This window comes from Rhodnius prolixus, unplaced genomic scaffold (assembly GCF_049639745.1).
Source record: "Rhodnius prolixus isolate KJV_2025 unplaced genomic scaffold, Rpr scaffold_3, whole genome shotgun sequence".
NCBI lineage: Eukaryota > Metazoa > Arthropoda > Insecta > Hemiptera > Reduviidae > Rhodnius > Rhodnius prolixus.
Window position 1 is genome coordinate 10,628,474 of NW_027411603.1, and position 19,634 is coordinate 10,648,107.

Below are 19,634 nucleotides of genomic sequence, written 5' to 3' on the forward strand. Positions count from 1 at the left end.
CTACTCCTATATTTCTGAAATATAGAAGGCCATTGAAAGTTCGACGCAGGATCAAGTACTAATAGTTACTAGGAAGAGTAAGGCCTTCCGTTTGGAATCGTGTTGTAGACAAAAGAAGGTAAGTGTTACCCAAATTCATCCAAATAATTATATGAAATTTTGCTTTTCTCTAATTTAGAATGTAATTTGCTCTATTCTTAAGCATTAAAAATTTGTTTAATATTTGATTTCAGAAATGGGTAGAAGACCAGCGCGATGGTAAGTGTTTTAAATATCCCTAGATAGATTAATTGAATTATTTACATAATTAGAAATAGATTTAATTTATGATTTACTTTTAATTTGGGAAATCCAAAGATTTTTTTTGTAGTTCTAGTCACATTATGTTGTAGATGTAATGTCAAACTGAAACTTCCTTAAGGTTAGGGTTTACATTTAACAAATCGTTCACTCTTCTAGAAATCATTATCTTTCGTCATTGCTTTAATAAATAAGTTACTAAAGTAAAAATAAAATATAATGTTTTAGATATTAGTCCGAGGAAAAATATATTATCAGTAATACAACATACAGAATTAAAAATGTTTTGTTTTAAGCTTTTTTTTTTAATGCTAATTTTTTATTTTGTTTCAGCTATCGTTATTGCAAAAATAAACCATATCCTAAATCACGGTTTTGTCGTGGTGTACCCGACCCTAAGATCCGTATATTCGACCTGGGTAAAAAGAAAGCAAGAGTAGATGATTTTCCCCTCTGTGTCCATCTGGTTTCTGATGAATATGAACAGCTGTCATCTGAGGCTCTGGAAGCTGGTCGTATTTGTGCCAACAAGTACTTAGTGAAAAACTGTGGAAAAGACCAGTTTCACATTAGAATGCGGTTGCATCCATTCCATGTTATTAGGATCAACAAAATGTTATCGTGTGCTGGAGCTGACAGGTTCGATAATTTATTTTGTTAATTCTGAAAAATGTGTAGACGATTCGTTTGCCACCTTAAGTTCATAATTATATTAAGTTTACTTATTCAAAAACCCATTGTCCACTTTCGTTATTTGTTTTAAGAGAATAGTAGCAAGGGTGAAAAAACTTTTGGTCTAAATATTGTCATTTACTGACATTTGCTATTTAATTTGAAAAGTAAATAAAGAAAATTTATTGATTTTTTTTTTTGTGATAGACTGAAAATGCATTTCTATGGGTTATTATTGGCACGAAGTTTCCTCTTTCGATTTCAGGCTCCAGACTGGAATGAGAGGTGCTTTTGGTAAACCTCAGGGAACCGTAGCTCGAGTGCACATTGGGCAGCCAATTATGAGTGTTAGGTCTTCGGACAGATATAAGGCGGCTGTAGTGGAAGCTCTGAGGAGAGCCAAGTTTAAGTTTCCTGGCAGACAAAAGGTATTAAATACTTGCTTATAAATTGTATTAATTTTGCAGAAAATCCTGAGTAACATGGGAAAAGAAATGACGAGAGGTGAACTTTTTTCACTTTCTCAAACCGCATCAAACGAGAGCGTTGTTGAAAATACGTGTTGTGTGCAACACGAAAAAATAATGTCTTTATAGCATATCAGTATTTGGACATACATTCAAAACGAAAGTCGTTAAAACAACCTAAGGCTCTTTAAATCACAAATTTTAAATACCTGAAGCATTATAAGAACTTCAAATTTGAAGGATTCGATAATTTAAGTTTTAACTTAAATTAAATTTAGACTGCTTTTTGTTCATAGAATTATAATTATTTGAAACTTTTTTGCGGAAAATATAGTTCAAGTGGGTTCTGGGGTGGCAACAAATAATCTAAACTCAAATCATTCTTCCCAGGTATGCCGAAGTACTGCTACCTGAAGTAATTTTTGGTAGGTCTCTACCACCCTAAGTTTTTCTGTTGTCTAAAATTCATCAATAAAACGTGTACAATTTTTTAACGCAAGTTAGAGAAAGTTGTGTTTGTTTGTTCACACCAGATTGAAGGTGTTATTCAGATTCGTTTATATTGTCCGTTTCTTTTATGAGTCAAACTGAAACTTCAGTTTAATAATTTTATGATTCAAACTATTAAATAGTTTTTCTGTAAAGTGATACACTATTTAAATTCATTTATTTTGATTTTTTGTTTAGATATATGTGTCTAAAAAGTGGGGCTTCACTAAGTATGATAGGGAAGACTTTGAACAATTGAGAAATGAAGGCAGGCTTCAGAATGATGGCTGTAATGTCAAGTACAGACCAGAACATGGGCCTCTTGATAACTGGAAGAAAGTGCAGGTGGAACTTGCGAGTGCAGCTTAACTTTTCAATGTGTTATAAATAAAACATTTTAATAAGAATAATATGTTTGTTTTCTGAACACTTAAAGAGATTTAAGTCTTCTTTTTTTAATTTTTCTTACACCTAGTTTGAATATGAAGTCACTTCACTAATTTGAGCACGTTAAATATTATTTAAGAGAATTTTTTTACGGAGTGTACTGCTCTGCAACCATTTATTAGATTCTATTGTGCCTCCCACTAGTGCCAGGTGAAACTCAGTTCCTCTGGCGATTGAACTATTTTTTAGGTACATAATGTTTATTTCTCAAATGGTTATAGCACTTAAACCGAGCGTTTTAAAAAAAGAAAAATCTAATAAAGCAGCAATAGTGAGTCGAAATGATGAAGGAACATTTTAACTGGAACAGTATTAAGATAATGTAGGATTTTCGTTCCAAAATGGAAACGAGCTTCCAAGCCTTTTCTGAAGTAAAAGTTACCAAAGGATTTCTTTTTTTATTTGTGGTCAGTTTGAGAAGCACTTACAAAAGTTAATCTTACTTGAGTGGCTAGCAACGCAAGCGATGGAGCTGAAACAACCATGAGGCAGGCGTAGTTCGATCTTCTTTTATTCGTTTATAATCAAATGAGTTTCGGACAAAAGCTGCTTATGCTTGCTTCGAAATAATTTTAAAATATGGAAGAACCTAATAGAAAGCTACCCCTCTATATACTCAGTCAGCAAAAGAAAACTAACTTCCCCTCCCTTCACAAAGCCGTACTTTCGCCTATTGGCACATCATAGAACTTTTGGCCAACTATTAATTATTTCAAACTTTGGTATGTATTGTTAATTTCAAAATTTGCATGCGTTAAGAAAGAACTCGTGGAACTGGCACACCAAGGTTACGATTTTAATTACAACCCTCAACAATAAAGGTAAACATATTTCTAGTTTAGAGAATATGGGAAATATAAGTAACGATTTTGATAATTAATGATATTATTTTTCCTTTAACAACATTAAAAATTATTGCAACAAAAAATAAGTCAAGATAATAATAACAAACAAAAATATACATGAACAGTTCCTTAAAACTATACCTTACCTATAAAAATAGGATATTTTTCAAATAATTGTATAACCCCATTCACCAAAAAATGCAATTTTATCATTTTTGAATATGGTAGTTTCATATGGAAAAAATACAATTCTTTAAAGTGCTGTTGGACGAAATTAAAGTTACATGTCTAAAGAGATACATTTCCTTTCTGTTTTGCTAGAAGATATAAGTAACAATTGTGTTATTTTAAAATAGCCGAGGGTACATTTCACTGTTAATTCAATAGCAAATTTTAATCCACATGATTGGGACAATAATTTTTTTGCTCCATTATAACTAGTAATAGCTGAGGATCTTCCCACCATAAAACAAAATTTTTACACTAACAAGACGTTTTCATTACTGGTTTCTTAGATAAATGGATAGTGACTGTCGAGAACCTAACAATCTTCCATGTAAAGATCAAAGAATGTAGATTCGAAAGAATTAACAAGTAATTTAATTCTTTACCCCAAATTGAAAGTAGAACTAAAAAAGGAGAGAGATTAGCCTGTACTCCCACGCGGTGATCCCGAGTTCGAGTCCGACCTATCCTTAGATTATCTTCTTACGAGCTTCTTGCTTGTGGTGTACAATGTTGTATAAAACGAGATTAACACTGTCCGAAGGCTGACAGTATAATTAAAAAGACTTCGTGAGCTAATGACCTAGAAGTTAACGCGCATTAATTAACAATAAAATCAATTCAAAACCTTTCTGTGAAAAAATAAATAAAATATCTACAAATTACTATTATTTGGGCAAGAATAGAGCACATTTTCAATTCAGAACGACCTTAATTTACTTTCTGTCCTATAAAATTACCCATCAAACATAATTAACTAATATCTTACAACTACTTAAGGTGAATGGCAAGAAAAATATTTTAAACTTTGTATTATTATGCAGTACGGAATATATTTATTTCTTCTTTAGTAATGAACTGCAAATGTAGTGTATCCAAACAATTATAGTAAGTTCCTTTGAGAAGTTGCGCCTGAAGAACCGCTATCGTTGAGAAGACGAGTACAGCTATTGGATGAAGAATAGCTATCTGCAGCGCTGGAACGATGACTTGCGTTACTCAGAGGGGTGCCGGGAGCAGATCCACTGCCCCATCTGGATAGTGCTTCTATCTGGCAAGTACACAAAATAGGAGAACTCGTAGCTTTATTTATGAAATGTAAATATTTATTTGTTACTTAGCATTAGCAGTTTTAGATAGATTATCTATTACAAAATATTGGGAAATTTAATACGTTTATAAGGCAGAATATACCTTTGAAATGTATTAACAGTATCTTACAAGCAAAAAAAGTCTTATATTCATTCTCGATCAAGCAGAATACAACTGCAGTCTGCAAATTTCATTTTACACATTTTAATAAATGGATCTGTTTAGATCAAGGTTTAGGGAGACTCAAATATTCCACTGAGTTGAGACTGCTTATAAACGATATCTTACTATACTTTTTCTTCCATATCGATACTAAAATCTCTGTAGAATTTCAGAACTCATATAATAAGAGTTCCTAGAAGAATATCACGAGAATTATGTAAAATTAAATTTGTGCTGAAATACAAATATATGAAATATATATTCCCACTAAAAACTTAATGGCAATTACAGAGTTAATGTAGAATATCAGAAAAACAATTTTTACCACCATGTGCTGCATGATCAGACATTTGTCAATAAAAGTGCATTAATAATATAATAATTTGGTTCCCATGCGGTTACATAGATCAAACTGTCGATTTCAATATTATGGTCAATATCAACACTGTCCGAAGAAATCTACATTGGAATATCAGAGGGCCCGCAACATGCCGTCCTCCAGACAACCCGCTAACTTACTAGTAGTAGGTTTGCCACCCTCAAAGAGCGTCCTAAATCTGTTCCTGCTCACAACTCCAAACCATTGTCCTGACAAAACGGCAGAAAAGAATGAGAAGCACTTTCAACTACGGAAGATAAAATATAAATGAACCTTTCACCCTCTAATGCTTTACATCAGAATAGAAGACGTGGCGTTTAAAGAAAATTTTATTTCTGTTTAGCACGTAGGCATAAATCACCTATCAAACAATAATTAGAACTTGGTTCTAGGTAGGAAACAGACATTTGGTGGAAACAAAATAAAACGTTAATCAACAAAAGTAAAAAGTACAATAGAAAGTTTTGGTCACTATTTACCAATGAATTCAGATAAACGTTTCTTAAGAATAAATGATTTGCCTAATAAACAAATATTCTGAAAATTAAAGTTCAGTTAAACATTTTTTTTTTAAATCTCAGGAAATTTCCAAAAATTATGTAACATATCAGCAAAAAAAATGCAGCCCTATTACTTGGTCACCTTTATAACTCAAAAATGGTTCAAAATAGTTATTCATTTTTGAATTTATGAATAAAAGTTATTCTGAATTACAAACTAAGTCATCGACTAATAATTTATTATTTTTTGAAACATATACTAATTAATCTTACACAAAAAAAAAAAAAAAAAATCAGTTACAAAGAATATTATTATAATTTCGTAGTAAGAAATATGTGAGTAGGAAAGAATGGATGGATCAATGAATCCAGTTCAAAAAAAGAAAAATCTACTGTTAAACCATGTTACATACAACTTCTATTAACAAAGTTTTCTAATTTTTTTAAAAGAGTTAAAATAAAAATAAATAAAAAGTAAGAACTAATTAATATCAAGATGGAATTTGAATAGGTATGGAAAGAAAAGGAAGTGGGCACTAAAGGATTCAAATTCCTTTAGGAAACTATTGAGAACAGAAAAAATAATTGCTTATGAATTAAAATAGGCCCCTGCACTTTAAAACTTCTGGATTAATTTGTTTGGGGGATCTTTGAAAAAACAACTTGTTCTAGTTATAGCAGAGTAACGACGAATCAAGTAAAATTTAAGGTAATGTCATTTTTCAGGCAAGATTCCGTCTGAACTACCACTCGGTGTCGTGGCGGACGCTAACGTACTTAGAGCAAGCAATGAATTTTTCGGATACAAAAAAATTACATCCTATGCTAAGACCGATAATTGAAACCAGTAATGAAATTTTACTTTGAGGTCCTCACTTCTAACCACTCGGCGCCATATTTAGTTCAATGTAACTTTTCTTTAAAGCCTCGTTAATATTATTGAATATTAAACCAGGTATTTCTATAAGAATATCATAATTGTGGAATCAAACGTTTCCTAACATCATTATTTCCGTTGTATTTTTACATTAACTACTAGTAAGAAGAAGTATTATCGATGGTGAACAATTTTCGAATCTTGGGTTTCAGCGAAAACAAATGATTCTGATGACACAAAATTAAAAAAATCAATATCAATTAGGATAGCTTGGCAATTAAATTTTAGTTATTACCGGATTAGGTATTTGAGTTATTTGAGTTCATGCGTTTTTTTTTTAAAATTTCTTGTAAACAATACTTCCAATTTTTATTAATTGCAGAATAAACTGTCACATCTATGTAAAATAAACTTGATATTTTTTTTCTGGCAAAATTGAAGTGGGGATTCTGAACTAGGCTATACTCAAAATTATTATTTCAATATAGAAGGTTCACCATCCACTTTTATAGAATTATAGAAGTTAACTTACTTGCAGAATTCTCATTTAAAAACACATCTCAACCATATGCAAAAAATCGTTTCAATAGTCTTTTTTGCAGTATCACCAAACAGAAAAATCCTGAAGTTTCAAGATATTTTACGTTATAAATTTTGTTTAATTATTAAAGGTGGAGAATTTAGAAGAAAATTATTTCATTAAGAAGTTAGTTTTTATAGATTGGTAATAATTGGTAGAAAAAAATACATGTATATAATATAAACTCACGGGTTCAGACAGTAACTCTAGGCAGGCCATCGGTAGTTTTAAAATACTCCACCTAAAGAAATGTATTTAACTATCAAATGCGTTTAATGTAATAAAAAACAAATCAAAGTTTAAAATACATTAATTTTATGAAATATTTAATTTGAAAATTAAGATTTAGTTTTCAAGACTAACTTTGAATTAACAAGGATTTCCACGGGGGATTACTTAGTCCCAACAAGACATGCACCATTTATTAAATTAAATTACAGATACAAGCGTAAAACAGACGAAAAAGCCTACAGCAAAATACGTATATTATCACATTAATTACTTTTTTTTAGTAAGCAGGATAAAAATTACATCATGAGCCCACCGAAACATTGAAAGTAACATCTAAGGAAAGAAATGGGATAAGGCAATCAAGCATGGATCGAAAACATAACGAAAGATAAAATAGAAAAAAAAAAGGCATGCAACGAAGAAATTAACAAAAATAAAAGAAACATATTAATTTCTAAACTTATGTTTGAAATATTGTCATTATATTAGCGGATGTTCACACTTTTTAATACAATACAACAAAACAAAATTGCTGCTTGCAGTCACTTTCATCTGAAAAATACTTTTAAACTCAATAACAATAGTGTCTGCTGATTCGGGATAGTTGTTATCATGATTTAAATAGCTATAGTGGATAAACCTCAAAGAAATAAAAGACGATAAAGTCTTTGTTTTCATACTTATGATTTTAACAGCACAACAGTAATCGTGTAAGAGGATTCTACACAACTATAAAAAAGGTGTGTTCCTATGTCTATTATATATAAAATATTATTAAGTTTGAAGGAATACAAAAAATTAATTGGGAAATAATATTGAAATTGAAATAATTTACAACACTCTCACACCAAACCTAGGTGTAAAATTGAGATCTAACTTAAAAATTTGAAATAAAATTTACACAGAAGAAAGCTTAGATTTAACCAATTAAAATTACAAATTAAACACACACACACATATATATACTGGAAAGAATAGTGAATCCGTTTTGCAGGGGTGAATAATCTAACGTGGCCTAAAACATAATTGAAATTTTTTGAGACATAATAAATTTTTTAACAACAAGCATTTACTAGGTGAGAAAACCTAAATTATATCGAACGGTTTGTTACGATTTTAACCTTGCTTTGTAGTCATTTAAAAGTGACTAGTTTACCTACGAAAAATCAGTTTTCCTATTGAAAAAAGACCTAACATTGTTTAACCTTTTTTACTTTGCAAAAAATGAAACATCCTCTTCTTAAAATTCAGAAAGTCTCAGATTTTTTAAATACACTTTCATACATATCAGTCCCGGACAAACAAGAATTACAACACCAAAGCCACTAACACCAAATAGATGAAAACTCTACACAGTCACCAACCAAATGTTATTAAATACGTTGACTGTAAATACCAAGTACGCAATACATATAGTACAGACTTACCAATGTAAGTAAGAAATTAAGAAACCAAACCAATATCCATTGATTGAAAATTTTGGTGATTGATCGGTAACACACAAGAATTTTGGCATATAATATAAAAATATAAACATAAAGTCATCATCATTTTAAGTAAAATAATGTATAGATTATTTTAAAAATTCAATCCTTCCTCATTTTTAATTAAAAATCTTCTTTACGTTTTGTAAGTTCTCTCAAAATCCTCCAAATTGCTTAAAAATCAAAGATGAAAATGTAGTTATTGCAAGAAAAAAAAAAAATTGAAAAAAAATTAGTTTTGAAACAAATATGTAGATTAATCCGTTTATGTGAAAATATCAAGCCATTCGACGATGTAAACAATTCATTTAATTACCGACCAATCACTCAATGAAGAAATGATAAAAAATAATTTTGTTCAGCTCTGTCAAAGATTATCATCTTCATAAAGACAAGATGCACAAATTCCAAAAATTGTTAAAAAACCTCAGCAGATTTGAGATTCGTTGGTTTAAAGAAAAGTACTCTCAACTCATCTTATATAAAATAATAATAATAATCATCATCAAGGGAAGGGATTAGCTATGCGGTTAGCATACTGGACTCCCACGCGGAGGTCCCGGGTTCGAATCCAGCTGCTGACCCCTATATTTTCTCTTCCTAGGAGCTTCTTACAGCTCACTGTCCGGTGATGGACAGTGTTGTTTGTAACGAGAGAACACTGTCCGGAGGCCGGCAGTGCACTGGAAAAAGCTCCGGGCGCTAATAACCTCAGCTGTTGATGCGAAAAAAAAAAAAAAAAAAAATCATCATCATCATCATCATTATAATAACAAGGGAAGAGATTAGCTATGTGGTTAGCGTACTGGCATCCCACGCGGAGGTCCCGGTTTCGAATCCAGCTGCTGACCCCTATATTTTCTCTTCCTAGGAGCTTCTTACAGCTCACTGTCCGGTGATGGACAGTGTTGTCTTTAACGAGAGAACACTGTCCGGAGGCCGACAGTGCACTGAAAAAAGCTCCGAGCGCCAATAACCTTAGATGTTGACGCGCCTTAAATCATTAAAAAAAAATAATAATAACTGCAACATCACAAGGTTCATTTTTTTTACGAAAGTGATTAAATAAGAACTGTTTATAAACTTAGCTTTGTATATTACAAGAAATTTCTTAAAATTACTAACTAAAAGTTCTCTTACTTTGAAGGATCATATGATGGTGATATGGTGATATATATGATATGGAGGTGAAATTGACGGGGAATAATTATGAAGTAAAAGTATCTGTAGCGATATTTAGAAATCCTGAAGAAGATATTGGACAAATCACTTCCAATTATTAAAATAAATAAATACATATAAAAAGGTTAAATAAATAAATCCTTCTAATTTTATTATAACTTGTCGATTTGAGTGTCAGCCCAGTGGTATAAAATGGGAAGAACAAAATGTAAAAAAAATACATACATATATTTACTTATAGCAGATAGAGTTAAGCGTTAGAGCGCTTGAAAAGTTAATGCACATATCATATATCTTTGACAGAGCTATATCTTTGACAGACAGAATATATTAGAGTACAATAACAAAATAAGCAAATCTATTTTAAAAAAAATAAAATTTCCGATATTTCAAGCAACTTTAATTCTCTCATTTATCTTGTATGCGGAGAAATCGTGGTTATTGTTTAGTTATACGAGAGACTGAATAATAAACATCAAAACACAACAGGCACAGGAGAGCTTTTACATTGAATAAATTAAATATTAATTACCTTATCATTGTGAAGTGGACTGAGGACGGTGGTTGGTGGATCATCCGGTGTGTAGTAGTCAGAGTCATCACCTAGAGGCCCCGGAAGGGGAGCGGAGGCTACCGGTTGAGACAAAGCTCCACCACAGCTGCCGCCATTATCAGGATGGAGGCCCCCGTCATTATTTTCTCCATCATCACCTGACCAAAAAAACACTGAAGTTCACTCCACTTCACTTATATATTCGTAAACACTGCACACCTTTTTCACCCACTTCCACGTAATAATTAAACGAGGATCATCCAATGTAACGAGGAAAAGGAAGCTAAGAAAATAATTATAAATATTTTTTTTTCCTTTTTTTAAAAATTGTTTATTTCTAATACAAAGGTAACTAGAGTAGAAGCATATATATATATATATATATTTAGAATAAGTCACGAAAAACTACAAATTTCCCGTTAAACTGATTGTACGATTACCTATAAATTCTACATTTATCTAACCTACATATTCCGCAAAATACAAATGCACTAATTAACTTCATGCTTTACTTTAAAAATATACCTCTAAATTTGAAAGTGAAAAAAGTGATAAAATAAAAAAATAATAATAATAGGATTTCAATTAAAACAAGTGGCCAAGAAAATGAAATGAAATGAAATGATAACTATTTTTTCAGGCGGACATTAGTTTAAAGATCACAGACGAAGGCAGAAAATATATGCTTTTCTATGTTTTTCTCAGATTATTTCAAATCAATGCGTACACCGAAATATCAAATCAACTCATCTTAGCGGTCCGCGCCTATAATCTCTCAGCAAGTACGTTAGCAAAAACATGATGTAAAATATAGACTTCAACAGACCGTCCAGCACAATAGACTACCATATAATATCTGACCTAAATGAAAAATCCAACAAAACACCACCTGGTTTATACATACATGAAAATTAATATACTGAGGACTGTATGGAGAGTGGTGAAATAGTTACCCACAACATAAGATTTTCAATACTAAGAAAGTGCAGACTTTTCTTTAAACAACTTCATCAAGCTTTTTTCCTCTCACCCAATTTTGAAGGAAAGAATTGATCCTATCTTACCTACAAACAAACCAATTTTTGAAATTTATACGTAAACAAACTCCTACAAAACTAGATTACTAGTCATTAGAAATAATAAGCAGCAGTTATTCAAGCACTCGTAGATGAGTTTAAACTGAAGTATGCCAAGATTGGGCTATTCCTAATAAAATCTAGCTCTTATTATCAAGATAAATCTGAGATTTCTCCTCTTAAATGAAAAACGTTCCTAACTTGTTTTATAAAATGGTCCCTTGGTTCCTAAAATTATCTAAAGACACCTTTTTTTTTTCTAAATTTAAAAGAGAGCACATTTTGTTCATCATAATCGCCTTACGGTTGGTTAAAACATTAAATTAATTAGTGCAATCAATTTATATAGAATTTAACAAATAAAATGTTTAAAAATTAAACAAAAAACAAAATTTTAAGCAATCATTGATTACAATAATAGCACGAAAAGAGGAAGAATTATTATTTAGTAAAAATAACAGTTAATGATGTAACTATCAAATAATAACACATAATTTCTTTGAAATTATTGTACGCTCGATTAACAAATTATTGTTTTTAAATTGAAAAGTCAAAAGATTTTTATCAAATATTCTTCTTATTATTATTGATTACAATATTTAATACATTTTTGTGAAAAAAACATAAAATTGGACTCATTCTCCCCCCCCCCCCAAAAAAACTTTTATTTAAGTTCACAGATATGATAGAGTTTCAAATATGGTCAACAACGAATAATAATTCTGGAATCACTAAGAGAGTTTTTGCTAAGCATTCCATATAAAGATGCTAACATAAAATTTTTGAACAAATAATAATAATAAATAGGAAACTATAAACTTAGCACTATAACATAATAAAAAAAAAGAGAATTCCAAAACTTTCTGGGCTAAAAAAGTAGTTGGTTAAATTAAAAAAGAGGATAATATGAAGTGTTCTGCTTAAAATTTAGATTGCCTGCTTAATACTTGTATACTAATGCCGAGATAGAGTGATCAAAATGACTTTAGAGTCAGTGTATGCTGCTAAATTAGCAATATATATATTAAAACAGTAGGATTGAAAGTATTAAACATATACATAAACTTTACAAAAGCCGTGCATTGTTCATTAATTTTATTAAGATTGATAAAAGAAGCTTCAAAATTATTTCTGAAAATTTTTGCGAACATATGTAAAAAAATAACAATTAGTGATCAATCAAGATTAAACAAAAAAAAAATAAAATAAAATAAAGAAATAGAAATATAGCCCCATGTAAACGTGTGTGAGTAATTACATTAATTATTTTAACACTGCGCATATGATATGCGGGCTAACTTTTTCTTAAAAAGAAAATTTTACTACATTTTAAAATACCCATCTTTTATAAAAATTAATTATGAAAGTGCATTTTTATGCCCAGTATGTCTGCTGTTGCACCAAACTAGTCCAATTCAACACAAAAATGTAAAAATATCTTTAGAACAAATAAAAAATACGGTACAAATATTAGCACAAAAAAAGACCCTGTTTTTGTTTGAGACCATTTTGTGGGTACTGAATAGGATTGGTTCTGTATTCTCAAGACAAAATATTCAGCTTGAAATGAGGAATGAATAAATTCCATGATGATTGCCAATCAAAACAACTTTTAACGCAGTTCCATTTCCGTTTTGGCATGTTTCAGAGTAGGATCACCGAAAAGTTTATTTATTTTTGCACCTCAAGACGTGTAACAAAAGACTTCACCAAAAATTTCTTCTCTAAAATTTTGCCACCAAAACCCTTAACTGACTTCTACGCATTTTCCCATCATATAAAAATGAGATTTGACGAATAGAATTCAATATCAAGTATGCCATATGTGATTTAAATCATTTCGTAAAATTATTTTCATAAAGTATAACTAATTTAAAGAAATCATAATGCTATTAATCTTAAAAGTTATTTTATTTTCTTATTTTCTTTCTGTATAAAACATTTGTTGGCAACGAGTAACGACTGGTTATAAAATGAAAACCTTGAGCAACCAATAAAAGTGTAAATTGAAGTAAATTTTTTTGGGGGAGAGAGGGATGATCTTATGGCGTTTCCTACCTGCATATTTCTGCTATTCGAAAACAGAATGACTTCTTTCAGTTTCCCAAAATTTAAATATAATGCTGTCAATATCTATTGACAGCATGATATTCTTTAACGAAGGAAACCGAACAATTGCCTAAGCGTTTGAATAAAAAAGGATAGACCAAATAAAATTATTCAGCGAGAATTGTTAACTATCCTTTAATGAGAACCTTAAAATGTTTTATTCTGTCCACCAACTTTTTTTAAAATTATACATATTTCTTTCATTTTTTAAGATCAGAATTTGTTACTAATTTGGTTTTTATAAAGAAAGTAATCATTTCCAGAATGTTAATAAGAATGATTTTGATACAACGAAGAACAAAAAATATAAGCAAAAATAGTGCACATGCTGTAAACCAGTAGTAAGTTACTCAACCACAAAAAAAAAAAAAAATTGTTACTCGGCTGACATCTCTTGCTGTTGGAAATTACAAGAGCAGTTGTTCTAGTTTCTATTAGCACAACCTAACAGGAACTTTCGACAGATAACATTTCACTGCAAAATTAACTAAGAACGTTTTATGTTGAATATTGGTATTCTCTTTTTTGTATTTAGGCAAAGTTTGGAAAGTAGAAACCATACCGATCAGTTAAATTAAAAAAAAAAAAAAAAAAAAATGGACCCTATGCAATGAATAAAATTGTACCATTCCAGGCTATAATTACAACTGACAAATAAAAGGGCACTAAACAATTGCTTATACCACACACTGATTTTTTTTTTGTTTATAGAAGTACAAAAATGGAAAATTTTAGCCAATCGACATCAATTAAATATATTCTGTTTAAGATAATTAGCTAATTTCACAATCAATTCCATTTTAAAATTAACCAACAAAATTTCATATTGAATACTGGATGGTCCATACTTTTGTTATTTTGGAAAAATATCACAGCCGGAGTGATAAGTAAATTAAGTGTTGAAAATAAAATAAAAACATAATTCTTGTAAGAAAGGAATAACTCCTCTTGAAATTTACCGTAATATAATCCTATATACTTTGCTTAAAAAAACAAATTATTTTTCATGACACATGATTGTGTAACATAAAATAATCAAAGATTCATATTATCGTTTTGGGAAAAAGTAAAAAGCTCTTGCACATTTAAGAATAAAATACAAACTACAAATGGTAAGTAAACCAATGAAAAAGAAAAAGAAAAAAGCGTGCTTGCGATTACAACCTTCAAAATGAATTTTAGCAACAAGAAATATTATCAGGAAAAATAATAATAGTAATGTACGAAATATACTCCAAGTTTTTAACTGAGAAGTAATACTGTTTATATTGCAACTAAATAGTCTGTGTTGAGCAACGCTTGAATATTTCCAGTATTTAAGTGCTTGTGTAATAAGTCTATCTATGTAGCAGACCTTGCTTAGTAGAACTGCGAGCGATGGAATCTTGAGAACCACTGCCAACATTATTTCCAACGGTCATGCCTGTAGTACTGCCACGACTTTTATCTACTTCTTCATCTTCATAATCTTCTTCATCTTTGCTCTCTTTACGGCTACTTAGCAATGGAGACAATTTTTCGGCTTCACTATCCATCTCATCGTCTAGGCAAACCTAAAACACAACACGAAAGAAACAATTACCAACGTGTTTACACTTAATTTTAGTGCTAATAATTCGATGGAGAGAAACCCGCCATTATTATTTCTATTGTTCTTTTCATTATATTGTAATTTTGTTAAAATTTTTCTAGCTTCTCTAGGTGCAGTTTCTTTAGTACATGTGGAACACGACCCGCCCTAAATCCCAAGAAATAAATAATAACCTCATCATTAGTTGATGCAGTCTCGCTGACAGTACGGACAGTATCTTTATGCCTCGGCTTATCTCTCCATCTTGCTCCTGCAAGAGGAGATTTACCTTTTTCTTTTGGACTTGAACCTTCGTTTTCTCTAGCTAACAATACAGACATTCTAACCTAAAAAATAAAAAACTTAAATTTTATTAAGTTCATAAAAAAGAAAAGACTTGTGAATCATCATGACTTTATGAATCTGAAGATATGATAGAGCAATCTACTTTCTTAATTTAATAGAATAAACGCTTCTCATAAGCGTTGATGAAATGGATAAGATAAATGAGATGATAAATAATAAAAGAAATGAACAATTAGCATACTCCAAAAACAAGAAAAATAACTTGTCTAAGAGTGTTATGGAAACCCAATTTAAAAAATTGGTAATTCACATTAGCAAGCATTAAAAAAAAAAAAAACCAATGGCATACCTCAGGTGTGGAACATGATAGTTCTCGTTCATAATCAGGACTTCCTATCATCTTGCACGATTTTGGAGTTCTATCCAAACTGGACCTACTACAACAAGCATTATACAAGGTTATTCAAACAAACATTTTGCAAAAATGTTCCATTATATTGAAACAACAAATTGCATATTACAAATTGCAAATTGCATTAGTACCTACTAATAATATTTTAATGTGTAAAAAAAAAGAGTAATCTTGCCTTAACAAATAACAGAAATTAGCAAATGTAATTTAAAGAATATAAAACAACATATGACATGTTTATCGTCATTAAGAATTGTTATATCTGAATACCTATTTCTCAAATGTTGTGACGTTGGTTGAGGCGAAGCTTCATGCTCATGATCCTGATCTATTGAATCCAGATGAAGAGGCGTGACTGTGGGCCTAACACTGGTGGGTCCGTTCAAAGCTTCGATAAGACTTATACCCTCATAGCCTGCGGGAATATTTTCGCAACTTCCCTGTAATAATAAATTTAAAAACTTAAGTGATTACCACTGCAATCAAGAACTTAGCCAAGTCCAATAAGATGGTACTCTGAACCGGTTTATTTTTTAATTAACACTAGTTGGTTAGAATTATTTATTTTTTATTTATTTTACTCATCAAGAGTAAAATTATTTTTTTATAAATCACGAAGTTATTATCGCGAAATCACACTTTTCTAACAACACCACTATAGATTTTCTTCCAATAAATGGATTTTTAAAATAAAACAAAAATTATCGTTTAACTTACCTCAGGCGGAGCACTTGGTATCTGTGAATTTGATTTTTGCAATGCTCTGATCTGAAGTAAGGCTCTGAAGGGAGCTCTACATATAGGACAATTATTTGCTTGATACCTCAGAGAATCTGCGCAAGAGTTGCAGAGGCAGAGATGACGACAAGGAAGGATCAGCGTATCTCGAACATCGCACATGCATATGACACATTCTGCTCCATTATCTTCTGTCTCGACATCACTATTTGCCTGAAATCAGAATAAATATTAGGAATCATCACTTAACACTTAAAGAGCATTTTTAGCACATAGATTCATATTTTCAAGTAAGTGATTTCCTTCAAACTTTGAATTTGAGCAACACATCAAATTGTTTAAAGATAATATAGGAAATAAAGCAACCTAATTCAGCAATATTTCTTTAGATGAAAGTACATAAAAATGAATTTGCTTGGAATGAAAAACAACTAAAAGTTGTAGCTTTTTAAATGAGTATTATTTTTAATGTTCTACATTTACTGAGCTCAGAGAAACTATTTTTATATATTTTACGTTAGAATGATCCTCAAAACGTGTGTTTTCCGCTGAAAACTCGATTTCGAAAGTATGACATTGCTAAAATTTTAAAAATAATTTAGATATTCCTTTTGGGAGCTTTACTAACAGTTTATTTCTACAAATTCAACATATTTTATTTGCTGATTAATACATAAGTTTATCCATACCTAATGAACGTCCAGAAACAATGTTCACTTTTTCTTAAAATTTATAGGAGTTAACTAAATATCCACCTCACCTTTATATTTTCAATATTTTTATTTTCTATGCCATAAATCTCCTGCAGAAGGTAACAAAGACCATCTACAAAAAGTTTTTGTTTTAGTGCTTTCAAAACGTATGTCCCATCGGAATGCCTTTCCACTACCGAAATGCAGGTGTGAGACTGGCGGCTTTCTGTAATATTGCAAAAATTATTATTATTTTATTATTCCACAATTATAGGGTTAGAGCCTAAATCCAACGACAATGAATGAATTGAACAATTTCCTTTTATGAACATGATATAATGAATTTAAAGGCAAATAATAAAGGCTAGTATTACAACAAAATAAATTCATAAAAAAGTATAGATGTTTCATACTCGAAGGTTTTCTGTTTTTTCAAAAGGTTCAGTGTTTATTACTCTTAAATGCGGTTTAACGGGAAATAGTGAATGTCTCAGCTTGATTTATTTACTTTATATACACCTACCAGAGCATCAAGTAAACTTGATGACCAAAAACAACCACATACTCATAGACTTTTGTAAAACCATTATTTCGCACCGAGGGCACAAAACCGATATTTCTGGTAAAAACTAAAAAAAAAAAAATTACCTTCTTCTAACAAGGATTATATACATTTATAATTCAATATGCAAAAGAACATACTGAAGCAGCCCAAACTAAACATCAAAAATTCTTCAACTCCCTTCTTTTCTGATCAAATCCTCTGATACAAAATTTTTCCAGCACCTCGAACCCTACATCGGTTGAAAATCCGAGACCAGCTCATACAATAATATAACCAATTCCAGCTTCTTTCCTCCAACTTATCCTCTAAGAAAACCATGTCATCACTATGCACTTATTACATATTTCTCTGTAGTTTGTGAATAGCAAATAAACTGAACAATCAAATAATCTATAAAAACTATAAACTATAAAATTACCATCAGGTCCGTCTTGCGCCACACAATGAATAGCTATAGGTATTATTTCTTTGTCTGGATTATACGACAGTTCTTCATCAGAAAACTGACTGGGATCAAACAAGTGCGTTGGTTGAGAAAAAAGTTGATTAGCTCCTTTTTGATAATGATAAGTTTCTGAAGTCATAGTTGAATCTTTTGGGGTGTAACTAAAAACAAATTTCATTTCAATATTTACAGCTTATTGAATCTATTAACGTAAGATTGCTGGATCTTAAATCTTAATACATACACAAGACCATTTACTGCTATTTCTTCAGAGGCAAAATAGTAAATGGTGATTGCTGTTCGAGCATCGCAATCAAATATGAATTCAATATTGTATTGCGTATGTTTATTTGTCGTATCCCCTTCGCATTTTCCACTGATTGGCAGAGCCTTCACTAATCTTAGTGATTCTTTTCTTATATTCACAAGACTCTTCAAAGTTTTAGTAGGTTCATTTGCCTGAGGTGGTGGATAGGGGAACTGAAGATAAATAGAAGAAATAAAATAAGATTCATAAAATAGAAATACATCAACCATATGGTGGTATTTACAGGAGTGGGGCGGCTTCCCAAGAAATTTAAATCCGCATTTTCACCAAACAGATAGGCCTCTGGTTGCGGAGTATCAAATCTTTCTCCACCCATTATGAAGTGACTACCAAAGTAATTACCTAAAATAATAAAAATGAAACAACCAAGTAAAATAAATCAAAATATTAAGCAATACAATCCTAAAGTTTTGGGTAATAATTTACTGACCTGACTTTGGTGGATATTTATATGCATGATTCGAAACAATATCAACTTCTTCAACCCCAGCATTTTGTCTACTTGTCAGGGCACCCATTTTAAATGAAAGAAAATCTGCCCTAAAAACTTAGGCCAAAAATATCGAAATTTAATTTGTGTTTAGTTTCTAACCATCTTTTTTCACCTACTCCTCTGAGCCAAAACGTATCAACATGTTCATTCCTAGCCCGAATTTTTTATGAACAAAGGTCACTAAATGAACAGAATTACAGAAATACCTCCAATACGAACGAATGATATTATTTCTAAGTTTTACCTGCAAACCCTACGCACAGTACAGTTACACTTACACCTACCAAAGCAGAAACCAATTTTGTTTCTTCTATCTTCACTGACATTCAGATTGCCAACTTAAACAATAAAACAAATATCGCAAATATCATACAATGATAAATTTAAAAAATATTATTCCATTACATCAAATCCT

General features: G+C 30.7%; 2 protein-coding genes across 6 annotated transcripts; one reads left to right on the top strand and one right to left on the bottom strand.

The window, feature by feature from the left end:
- Positions 1-3: 3 nt before the first annotated feature.
- Positions 4-2,338, top strand: RpL10 (ribosomal protein L10). The gene is made up of 5 exons (XM_074126031.1): positions 4-118; positions 234-258; positions 634-939; positions 1,238-1,400; positions 2,127-2,338. Exons 2-5 carry the CDS (start codon positions 236-238, stop codon positions 2,295-2,297), a joined length of 663 nt encoding a protein of 220 aa, XP_073982132.1. The 5' UTR covers positions 4-118; positions 234-235; the 3' UTR covers positions 2,298-2,338.
- Positions 2,339-3,242: 904 nt separating this feature from the next.
- On the bottom strand, positions 3,243-19,542 carry Mrgn1 (Mahogunin ring finger 1). Of its 5 annotated transcripts, none has more exons than XM_074125996.1 (13): positions 19,157-19,541; positions 18,950-19,068; positions 18,643-18,878; positions 18,372-18,559; positions 17,457-17,614; positions 16,676-16,909; positions 16,229-16,398; positions 15,896-15,983; positions 15,435-15,587; positions 15,025-15,223; positions 10,465-10,643; positions 7,225-7,276; positions 3,243-4,492 (listed from the first exon to the last, which is right to left on the bottom strand). In XM_074125996.1, exons 1-12 carry the CDS (start codon positions 19,242-19,244, stop codon positions 7,229-7,231), a joined length of 1,860 nt encoding a protein of 619 aa, XP_073982097.1. In that variant the 5' UTR covers positions 19,245-19,541; the 3' UTR covers positions 3,243-4,492; positions 7,225-7,228. The 5 variants fall into 5 exon arrangements, with proteins under 5 accessions (XP_073982097.1, XP_073982096.1, XP_073982098.1 ...); XM_074125995.1 differs by having other exon boundaries at positions 3,243-4,496; positions 19,157-19,540; XM_074125997.1 differs by lacking the exon at positions 7,225-7,276.
- Positions 19,543-19,634: the final 92 nt, after the last annotated feature.

What these genes read in the sequence shown, in the direction of transcription:
- RpL10 (XM_074126031.1), top strand. Translation starts at nt 236, where the DNA reads ATGGGTAGAAGACCAGCGCGATG. An exon ending in GGTAGAAGACCAGCGCGATG is followed by an intron (nt 259 to 633) that starts GTAAGTGTTTTA and finishes ATTTTGTTTCAG; the next exon opens with CTATCGTTATTGCAAAAATA. An exon ending in AGTTTCCTGGCAGACAAAAG is followed by an intron (nt 1,401 to 2,126) that starts GTATTAAATACT and finishes TTTTTTGTTTAG; the next exon opens with ATATATGTGTCTAAAAAGTG.
- Mrgn1 (XM_074125994.1), bottom strand. Translation starts at nt 19,244, where the DNA reads ATGGGTGCCCTGACAAGTAGACAAAATGCTGGGGTTGAAGAAGTTGAT. An exon ending in TAAATATCCACCAAAGTCAG is followed by an intron (nt 19,069 to 19,156) that starts GTCAGTAAATTA and finishes TTATTATTTTAG; the next exon opens with GTAATTACTTTGGTAGTCAC. An exon ending in TCGCAGTTCTACTAAGCAAG is followed by an intron (nt 10,644 to 15,024) that starts GTCTGCTACATA and finishes TTTTTTGGTCAG; the next exon opens with GTGATGATGGAGAAAATAAT.